Here is a 12,010-nt window from a genome sequence, read left to right on the forward strand (position 1 = left end):
TACTCGCTTGAGGGAAATTGAAACTATATTCTCAGGAAATGAAAACCTGCACATCGTAACTATACCAACACGTAGTCTATAACCTTTTCACAACATAAAAAACACCCACAGGACTTTACAAAAAATATTGACGAAAAATGTAAGTTTTATAGTCAGATAGTACATGTATATATGCCAGTTAAATTCGAGTATTAAAAAGACGCACTTTGTTAATAATTGTATGTCATTGACTTGCACGGAAATGCGGAAACAGAAATCTCCAGATAAAAATGATAATTTAATTCAATACCATTATTAAGAATGACACACACGACAATTGTGTTTTTACGGTATATAATATACGTGTATGTGTATCAGAGTTGGTTGACCGTTATGGAATAACCGTTTCACAGATGGTGTCAGATATGTTCCTTACCATGCTTACGTCGTAACTACAATCCCCTTCCTTACATGAATGTGACCTACCGAATTATACTATTTACCGGATTTGTTATAACATGCATGGGCAACACGACGGGTGACACATGTGGAGCAGGATCTGCCGCTACCCCTCTGGAGCACCTAAGATGGCCCCTAGTTTTTGTTTGGGTTCGTGTTGCTTATTCTTTAGTTTTCTATGTTGTGGCATGTGCACTATTGTTTGTCTGTTTGTCTTTTTCATTTTTAGCCATGGCGTTGTCAGTTTATTTTCGATTTATGAGTTTAACTGTCCCTCTAGTATCTTTCGTCCTTCTTTTCAAGCCCCGCTCGGGGAGGAAGTTACGAATCAGATCTACTCTAACATCGTTAGGTTGATTTTCTATAGGAACTTCATATATTAACATAAAATCAGTTGTTATGTACAACTGATTTTATGTTTCCATAATTAATAATGACTGATTTTAGAAAATAAATATTTCCATCCGTCTTAATACAGGTTTCATGTTGTTGATAACCAAATATATATGCGGAATAGGAAACTGAGGAAACCTACTTATTGGAAGTCAAGTCATAAGGAGGTTTTGTTCTAAATTGCTGTAGGTTTGGGTGTCTCTTGGATCGGTTATAGATGGAAATATTGCCCAGCGTCGTTGGTGCAATATAAAAGGTACAATGTATGCAACATTTTCTCCTTAACTAACATAGAGTGGGGTGCTCATATTCGCCGGGGACACAATTTCGCCGTTTTATGATTTTGAGGTGTAAAAACTTTAAGGGATGGTTGAAATGAAAGACATATACCAGTAAATGACATTATATAACAAATATGATTATTTTTTAAAACTGAGACAAAATTGCGGCACCTACTGAAAAGGACCGAAAAATGGACAACGATTTTCGGCCAATTTCATGAAGAAAAAACACAAATTCAAAGAAGTATTTCTTAGTAACTCTTTGTCTAAATGCCCTAAATTTCAGTTCTTTTATTACCTTTGAAATGTCTGCTATTCATCTATAATGAAATTGATTTGATCAATTTTGTTTAAAGCTGCGGTTTTTTGGTTTTAAATAGATATGTAAAAACGGCGAATATGTGTCCCCCATTGACAAAAAATCAAGAAATTTCAAACACCCTTCAATCTAACTTTTCAGATGATTCTATTCAAATAAACACGTTTTCAAGCTTAGGAATATTTTGCGTTTGAAGTTATCTTCATATAGAAATATCAGTATACTTCAAAAACACTTAGACCTGAACATAAACTGTAGAAAACATGCAAAGATGTGGCGAAAATGAGCACCCCACTCTAACAGTTGTGCGAGGTTAAAAGATATGGACCTTGTCATTTTATCAATTTGTTTTAAAAGCAGTACTCTCAATTATTCATATGTTATATACCTATCATTTTCCCAGAATTATAAAACTACAGACTGAGACAAAATTAAAATTGATTATTCTTAGAATTAAATATTTTCCAGAGTTAACCACAATGTGTTCAATGACAAGTTTTCGTTTCGTTATAAATATAAGTAGATGTGAGTTCATGGAAATAAATAATATTTTTTCTGAATTGAAATATTTTATAAATTTCTTTTTTGCATTGCCAAGGGAACATGTATTGCTATAAAACTGCTTCAGACGTTACATAGATATAGGAAGATGTGGTGTGAGTGCCAATCACTGTGCTTAAACGGCCGTGGGTAACTTAAGTTACCCACAGCCCAAGATGGAGCCGCCTGGCTTCGGTTAGGAAGTTTTCTCCTATATAATTACAATACCATGAATGCAAAAGAAAAGTTCAGTAATTAAAAAGTTATATAAATCTTTTAGTGAAACTCTGCAATGTAAAACGTGGTTAGTTACTACAAAATAAACGATTACAGCACGATTTGCCAAAACACTTATGATGTCCGTAACTTCAAAACAACGTGTCCGTAACTTTTTCCCTTATACCAATAGGGATGTCCGTAACTTTAGCATGATACCAGTAACTTTCAAAGAAGTCAATCCTTAGCAGAAATACAGTTACCCACGGCCGTTTAAGCACAGTGCCAATGAGACAGTATGAATTAATCAGTAGCGTGGACGTTCAAATATAAGAGTATATATATAATTATTTTTTTTAGAATAAAATATTTTTATTTCCCAAATTACAGGGTCCATAAAGGGCATAAAATCAGATACAATTGATTTACATAATTGGTAACAACAACAATAATACATGTAATAGAGGCATATATATACATATAATTACATTAGATGTATGTTTCATTATAATAATTTATTTTGATTGGCTAAGTGCACATCACGTGTTATTCCGTAAGCAATTGCATCACTCAATAAAACTTTTCATTTTTGATAGCACGTGGTCCCACAAAAAAGTGCACAGGTGAATAAAATACAAAATCTATAAAATTCGTGTTTTCATGATCATAGCTAAAAAATGTAATTATAAGTATTGAATGCTTCTTTTTGTAATTTTATAGGGTTGTAAAAGCGTTGATCGTGCGCACATTTTTAAAATGAAGCGCTTCCACGCTTCATACAAAATGTACTTCGGTCAACGCTTTTACACCCCAATAAATTTACAAAAAGAAGCATTCAATTCTTAAATAAATTTGGAATATAAACATATATATGATATCATGCGGTAGATATTATTAACAGGTAATTCAAAATATTCCAGTGCTTGCGATCCTATCATGATTTCCTTGATAGAAGATAACGATACTTGATACAAGGAAGTATTGAACCAAGGGTTCTAAGAAGTAAAGTTGAAGCCATTTTCCGCCTATTTTTTTTTTAATTTGACTCCTATTCAGTAGCTGCACACATTATTTGTTATTATATATAATTGCTCTTTTGTTCATACTGATGTTTTGATGTTTTATTCTTTCGATATTAAAGAAGTGAGGGTTTTTTTCTGAACTATTTTTTGTTGTACATTCTTCTATGCATCTTTTTTTTTTTTTTATTCCATTGATCTACATTAAAAAGAAGAGGACTTTTTAACAAATCAGTTTAATCCCTCTAAATTTTCATGTGAATGTCCCAATAATGGTCCTGTTTACTGCTCTGCGTTGACGTTTAACCCACACATGCGTTGACGTTTAACCCACACATGCGTTGACGTTTAACCCACACAAACTTTACTTTAAAATAAATTGAAAACAAACTCAACTGAATCACATAACTCCATTTCTTTATCATTTCAAACAAATTCCCTTGCAGCTTTAGTACAATTACCATCTAAGGCATCTTGTTTTTTTCAGTTTTTTTCATAACAAGAATGTGTCCATAGTACACGGATGCCCCATCGACCAAAAACTTTAACCTGAAGCGGGACAGACGGACGGACGTGCGGACAAACGAACGAACGAACGGACGCACTGACCAGAACACATAATGTCCATAAATTGGGCATAAAAAGGACACTGTAACAAACACATCTGTTAACTCCTCGAGTAAATGAAAATGTTTAAATAACAGTTTGTTGCCAAATTCTGCCAGTCTATCAATATAGTACGATTACCAATGAGACAATTATCAACCAGAATCCAAATTTCGTGGATGTTGGCAACTATACGTAGACTCAAAACAACTATTGTAATTCTTCGAATGGTTTGGTACGAGATGATCATTTACAGGATTATGGTGCTTGATATAAAGAGATTTCTACCTCCTCAATAATGTTAGTCCAGTCAAACTAAGATTTAACCTCAAAGTAATTGCAACAGAAAATGTTTAAGTTCTAATCTATAGCATTATGCCCTTTAAATTCACAGAAAAATGTCCCATAAAATCTAATTTAAGGAAAACTAAAAAAAAATAGTATTGTATTTATCTGTATATTTTATTTTTTTCAGCAACTTACTTGTCTAAAAAAACTTTAAACCACAAAAGAAGAATACATGCTTAATTATTTTTTTTTATTAAATTTGAGATTCTTTACCTTGACATACTGAAAAATTCAACAAATGATCAACTAATGAATTTAGAAATCTAGATTATAGCTTGATAATTATATGAAAACACCTTTAGAGTTGATTGTTATTTCTGTTAATATTGACAATGCAATTTCCCATAGGAACTCCTTTTACGGCTAAATCTGTACCACTATTACCATGAAGTTTTGAAAAAACTCTTATCCTAGAATGGAATGTTCATATGCATCACATAAAAGGTCAAAATATAGGGCTGTGCGGCATATTTTCAACGTTTATATGCCCTGAACTTCTCAGAGTTTTAATGAGCACTAATTTTCTTAACTACCCCTACCTCGAATGAAAGGTCACCACAGATTTCAATGTAAACAATATGCACATGTTTATTTACTGGTAACATTGCTATGTTATGTGTCTGTGAGATGGAACACAGAGAGCATTACTGGGAACCAGTATGTAAACAACATTAATTTTCTATGAATATTCAATTTTTCCCCAAAAGAGGCGTGTTTTGAGAAACAGCTGTATTTACAAAGTGCAACCTATACACCGCTAAAAAATCAAGAATCAATACATTCTGATGAATAGAAGCGGTAAAGTTATAATTTTGTATCAATTTTTATTGATATTTCTGCCTTTTTTGCAAGAGTTATCTCCCTTTTCAATGCAAATCTTCATAGGAATTTAAATGGTGACTTTTTTTAGTCTTTCTCAAGTTAAATTTTATGGGACTTTTTTCTGTGTATATTTGGGGTATAATGATCAAGATTAAAACTTAAAAATCTTCTGTTGAAATTACTTTCGGGTTAGGGTCAAATTTATGCTAGCTTGACTAGACTACATGTTGAATTATTCTTTTCTTTTCAGATGACGACAGAAGAATTTACCTGTCCAATATGTTTTGACGGAATCATACTACCAAAGCTACTCGAATGTGGGCATACGTTTTGTTTAAAATGCATAAAAGATTATTCCGACGACATTAAGACCGACAGTAGGGATTTAGTATGTCCACTGTGTCGTTCTAAGTTTAACCTGCCAACGGGAGGACCTTGTCAACTAATCACCAATTATTTCGTTGATATACCAAAGCCGCAAAAGTATTGCCTTAAATGCCAGGAAACTGAAAGAATATCAAGTTTTTGTCTTGTTTGTGGTTCATTATTTTGTAAAAAGTGTTTCAAGTCTCACATTCACTCAATCGTTGATAATAACTCCTCGGATGACGAAAACGACGAAGACGGTTCGATCCCTATACACTTGCTACTACAAGGAGTTCGGACAATGTTTACTTGTAAATTGCAATCTTACTTCGTTATAGACATTCCTCAAGACAACCAGGGGAACCGTACTATTCATTCTGTACGAGCGTCAAAATATGGAGGAGTTTATGTTGTGCCCGATCAGGTTAATTTCATTTTAAAATTTGACCAGACTGACAGAATACATGAAAAAATAAGGATAAGAACACCATCCCAAATGCAGTGTAGTGGAGTTATTGAAACGGACATTAACACTTTGTTGGCAACATTTCCTGTTCATAAATTGATTAAGAAATACGCATTCAGCCGCTGGTCCAACTTTGCAACTTGCCAAGACTTTTACCCACTTGATTTAGTAGAATTGTCCAATGGAAATATACTCGCATGTGGTCCAAATCGATTACTAGAGCGTAAGGAAAATTCTATCAGACGAACAGGGTATCTTCAGGTATACTCATTTCGGGGAGAACCGTTGTTCAGACTAGACAAACTATTGGGCAACAGTAAGCCTTTAACATATCCACGTATACTGGCATACGACAAAAATAGGATGGTCATCTCTGTGGTCGACCAAGGAAATAAAGAAATGATAGTGATACAAGAAAAAGACAAATCGTTCCACATTTACAAAGGGAGTGGCAGGCCGATAGTTCCATTTCCATTATCATTATTTGGAATAGGTGACGATTTTTTCCCATTAGGACTCTGTTGCGGTCCAAATGGACATTTTATAGTGACTTCCGACGATGGATATCATATGGTAGATCGGTTTGGAAAATTGGTTGGAGTTGGTCAGACAGACGATAAAGATGGCTTTGGAAGACTTGTTACAATTGACGGAAAAGGAAGTATATGGTGTAGTGATCCTCAAAATGGTGCCATCAAAACTTATAAGGTTATTGATTACAGGAATGAACTCGACAGTAATAAAAAGTCTGGTATCCGAAAAGGTTTGTCGTCCGATTTCCGAAATAACACGCCTGGTATCCGTGGTAGTATCTCGTATGGTGTCCGTGGACTTCCCATGTCTGGTATCCATGGAAATATGCCGTCTGGTATCCGTGGAAATATTATGTCTGGTAGCCATGAAAATTTCACGTCTGGAAGCCATGGAAATATCACGTCTGGTAACCGTGGAAACATCTCTTTATCGAATAGATCACATTTTTTTTCAACATAAAAAAAAAGAAAATATTAACTTTTCATTTCTTCGTTTTGTTTACGCCATATTCCAACAATCTTACCATGTTGACATAATGGCGACATTACTTATATATCAGTTTATAAACCCTGTTTAATGGGAACGGTTGCATACGAATGAGGAATATGTCGGAAGTTCAAACTTTTTTCGAAGATTTTTTGTTGAAAATTTATGGGAGATTTTTAATATATATATATATTGCACAACGATTTCTATTAAAATAACGTAATTGGGAGAAGTAGAAACATAATAGCAGTTATTTCAGACAATACGAAGCATGCAAATCAAGCATATTATGTTCCAGTTGATCTGATTGTTTCCAACACACAAATGAATACCCATGTACTGGTTATGAGACGGCATCAGGCATATTCGCCTTTCTTCGTGACGTCATGATAGAAAACTCAGAGGAAATCAATACATATAAAGAACTAAATTATAACGAACCACACGTTGATTATAGAAAAAAATCAACCGTTCGGGGAAGTATAAACGAAATTTCTCCACTCGAGACAGTAAAATGTTCAAATCTTAAAGGCATAGCTTCTGAGATTTTGTAAATACTAAAAAAAAATAGCTTCAACATCGAGAAATATCGTATTACACGGGCGTATTCATGTTGTCTTTTGGCACCAAAATATTCAGTATTTTAAATTATTGTAAAACAATTCTTTTATACCATCGTTGTGGAAGATATAGTTCCTGAAATCGCTTCCGTTTGTTAACCATATCAAACTGACATTGGTTGTATGATAAAAGACAGCATCCTTGACGATCTTACATAATGCTCCCATGGCAACACGTGACTGAGAAGACAACACACACTACAAGCAAACTTTGTCCTAGAACTTTTATTCTAAATCACAATTTGACATATATGTACATTTATATGTTGAGTGTCCATCCAAAGGAAATTATTCTCTGTTCAAGTTTTTTATTCTTCTATATAACGATGATAAACTATCTTTAATATAATATGTATTTCTGATTTTATTAAAGACAATTTTAATTTTAGATTGCAATAGAGAATCAATGCCAGTCTTATATAAAGTTCTGCGTTTGATTCTTATTGGAGAATTATCTGGCATCACTTTTACGGGAGTTCGTATCGTTCAATATTTTTATTGTTGTCTGCTTCAGGTGCATATGATTTAAGTTATTGTGTATTTATATAACTGATTGTCTCGGTCTCATATTATCCTAGGGATTTTCATTATCATTTCTATTTTTTTCTTCTTTGGTAACTTGAAAAAATATGAAAAGTAGATTTTCAGGGATGGGCAATATTCCGCAGTGTGAACTAAAAATGTCCACAACAAGAGAAGAGAGTTCATTCTGTTTCAAACTGAAAGTTTGTGAAGGAAGGTCATTGTTCCTATGAAAACAAATCAAGTAAAAGATTGATCTTAACCCCGCCACAGTCTATATGTCTTTTTCAAATCGGGAAATTTAAGAAAAATTGTTGTCGCAGGAAACATTTTTTTTAATAATCAGGTTGTTGCCTTTTCCGTTTGATTCTTTTTTACATTTTATCATGTCGGGGTATTTCATACTGAATATATGCTCTTTGTTAAAGACTATGATGACCTGAAGTTGCTTATGCTTTGTTTTCTGATTGGCAATCATATCACATGTCCTTATTTTATATTTACAAATAAACCATGAAAATTAGGTCAAGGTCAGATTAAACACAGTATGGTTGGATTACTGCTGTATAGTTTTTAAGAAATGGACCAAACCACGAAAAGTAAACATTGACCAATTAACATTTAAAATGAGATCAAGTTCGAATGAAACCTGCCGGACAGACGTGAACACTTTTAAATCATTCTGGAGAGTTGTCTTACATGCAATCATAATGCATCTTCTTTTTTTCATATTTGCAACAGTCTGAGACTACTCTAACATATAGTAGTCTCAGCAACAGTTGACAGATTGTCGTATGATACGTAGTCAGTTACACAATTTTTACCTGATCACTGATCCATGAAATGATATCTAAGTCAAGTGAGTCCGTCAGACAGGCATGGAGATCTCGAAAGAATCCCATATGCCAAATGCAGTTATCCTATTTCTCATGATAAGTGAAAAATGTGCATGTCAAAACAGTCAGGTCAAGGACAATGGACATACGACAGACGGAATATTTTCTACTGGTTACTTCGTGACATAATGCCTTTTAAAGTTATCTAAAAGTCCTTAAGTAGTTTGCAGATAAAGTGTCTTAGGAAAAGACTTGAGACAAGGCTCCATGTTGAACGCCGTTCTTTGACCAATAATGGTTTACTTTTACAAATTGTGACTTGGATGGATTTTGCTTCGTAAAACAGACCCAACAATATATCTCAAGCATATCTGGCATCTCAGGCGATACTATAATAATTTCTATATTAGAATATTACCAATAGTTTAAATATTTCAGATTTTCATTGCTGTTTCTTAGTTATGATTTTTTTTTTAAATATTATGGAGATGAACAACCTTATGCTGTTACACGTTACTATTATCACATCTACTTTTGCATAGGTACTATTTTAAAATCTGTTGCACTGGAAATTTACTTTTAATATTTAGAACTATTTCTTTGCTTTAGAATTATTGTAATTTGTAGGCACTTGTATTTTCCAGTACTTGATTTGTACTTCAAATATTGGTACAAAAAAAAAAATACAAACAATGATCCGCACAGTATTCCACGTTTGAACATCATAACTTTATGAGATTTGAAGAAGACAAACTTTCAAAATGCTGAAAATGTCAAATACCATACGGCAAAAAAATTGTAGTACTTAAATTTCAAGTACAAATGAAATACTGTAAAATACAGGAACATAAATATTACAATAATTTTAAGGTAACTAAATAGTACTGAATATTAAAAGTAGATTTCCAGTACTACAGATTTTTGGTACAGAAAATAGTACCTATGCAAAAGTAGCTGTGTACACATGTATTACGGATCGACTTTCACTGATGCCACCTCTCTGTGTAATTAGCTTTCACTTTATCAATATTTACCCTGAGAAGGCAATTTTTTTAACTACAGGTGACAATAAATTTAAAAGTGAGGCGACAAGGTTTGAGGGTATATTCTCCATCAATGATTACTGTTGATCAGTATCCTCTCTGGCCATACACATACACAGATACACACACATTAAGTGGATTTAAAAATAACGACCATTTTATGAAGTGCAGATGCCAAATAACCATTACAATTTTGGAATTCTTTAGCAATTAAAAAACTACCAAAGACTTGTATGTTTATAAACACACATTCAAAAACTTGATGCCATTGTTTCAGTTTATCATATATGTTTGTACGAAGTAAGGCCTAAAAGAGCACTAAATACATCTGTACTCAACAACGGTAATGTCCTATATTGTATGGACAAGTCGGCTATTCTAATGAAGAACCAGCTTGATTAGCCATTCCATTTGAATATAGACTGGTTTTTTTTTGTAAATATGACAGCTACCACGAACAACGTGAATTATATAACAATGAAATATCTGACATCAGGTGGTTCAGACCAAGTAATAAGTGTATAAATCGAATCAGGGTTTTCAACTGTGACAACTCATTTTTCATGAGCAATCACGAAGAAACAAATACCCGTTCAAATGACGCATCCTTGTTCTTGTGAGTTATGATCTCAATACAGTTATAAAAGATTAATTCAACTAAAGTAAATTCATATGTGGTTGTGAAAAATCCAAATGGGTAGTTAGTGAGGTATGTGATAATTTTATGTAAGTCATTTTTGCTGATTCTTTTAAATTGTGATTTTACTTGGTGTAAAATTTGATTTACTTGTTTGCTTACTTATTATATGTTTTAATTTATTCTTATTCATTCACACAGCTTTTGTTTTCTTTATATATGAATTATTCCGAACACCATTTAATATAGTTGGGTAAATAGAGTTGAATATTTCTTGTAGTGGTGGGTGTTAGGTGTCAATCTTGTTAATTAATTCTGTGTAGTTTGAATCTCCTATGTTTTAAATCTGTAAATATCCACACATGCTATTGTGATAAATGAGGTTGCCGCTTCCTAAAGAAAAAGTGGCATTGGTATAAGTATTTTCTTTTGTATTTTCCAGAGCTTTGGGTTTTTAATGTATCATAATTTTTATCCATATTTTTCGCTTTCTAAATATTTTAAAACATTGTTCTAACCTCGTGCTGATTGTTCCCGGAATACTCGTACTGGGTAGGGACACAATTCCATAAATTTGTGTTTCTTAATAAATGCCGAAAATAGTCATTACCTTGTGGGTGCTACAAAAACTAAAGTCCCCTATCTTCCAATTTCAGTCGAAACCAATTTCTAATTCATGCGTTTTCTTACCCTAAATTTTTATACTTACTACAAAAATTATTAGCTTAGTGAATATTCAACAAATTAATTACGTTTTGAAAGCAATAATCAACAATCGATAATTATTATGTTGTTGCAGGAATACACAGGTAAATTACGCATGTTCAAAACTACAGAAAGTAAATCCTGTATAGCAAATTCCAAAGTTAAACTTACTGATTTCTTTTATTTCTTTGATCATTTGCATTCACTTTAAATATTTTAGTTTATTTTGATTACACTTATCTATTCCGACGGAGACAAATACAGTAATCAAAGATTCATTGCTGTTGTAAGTGATTGCATTATATGCTTTAATAAAGTCGTGAATGCTTTCATTTGCATTAGCAAGTAATTTAATCTCAACTCAGCTGTGTATAAGTTATTTTGTAACATAGCAGTTTATTCAGATCAAGAAGGATGTGTTGCTGATGTGTTGCTAACTCACTAGAAACAAGCAACTTTAAATACAAAGCATCACACAATGTTTTCTTTATATTAAAATTTGGTGTTGTTTTGTTGTTGTATACCCGCTTATTTACCTAAATATATGTTTAACTTCGTTTTCAGTTTTTACCGAAAGAACCATAAGTATCGCTGTGTCTAACAAATCATAATGGTTTTTATTCTTTACAAAGATTTATATACATTTCTAAAAGTATGCGCTCAATACTTCGAAATATGACTCGTAAGGACACATACCATTATATTTAATACATCAAAAATGTTGTACGATCATGAAAAGTTTTTTTCCGTGTCATTCCGTCAATAACTATGATATCAATTATCCGTTATTTTTGAGAAATGAGAACAGATTAA

General features: G+C 32.8%; 1 protein-coding gene across 1 annotated transcript; it reads left to right on the forward strand.

Annotated features, from left to right (window-relative positions):
- On the forward strand, positions 1 to 7,797 carry LOC134707012 (uncharacterized). The gene is made up of 2 exons (XM_063566478.1): positions 1 to 139; positions 5,233 to 7,797. The coding sequence occupies exon 2, from the start codon at positions 5,233 to 5,235 to the stop codon at positions 6,805 to 6,807; it is 1,575 nt and encodes a 524-aa protein (XP_063422548.1). The 5' UTR covers positions 1 to 139; the 3' UTR covers positions 6,808 to 7,797.
- Positions 7,798 to 12,010: the final 4,213 nt, after the last annotated feature.

The sequence above is a fragment of the Mytilus trossulus genome, chromosome 2 (assembly GCF_036588685.1).
Source record: "Mytilus trossulus isolate FHL-02 chromosome 2, PNRI_Mtr1.1.1.hap1, whole genome shotgun sequence".
In the NCBI taxonomy this organism is placed as follows: Eukaryota; Metazoa; Mollusca; class Bivalvia; order Mytilida; family Mytilidae; genus Mytilus; species Mytilus trossulus.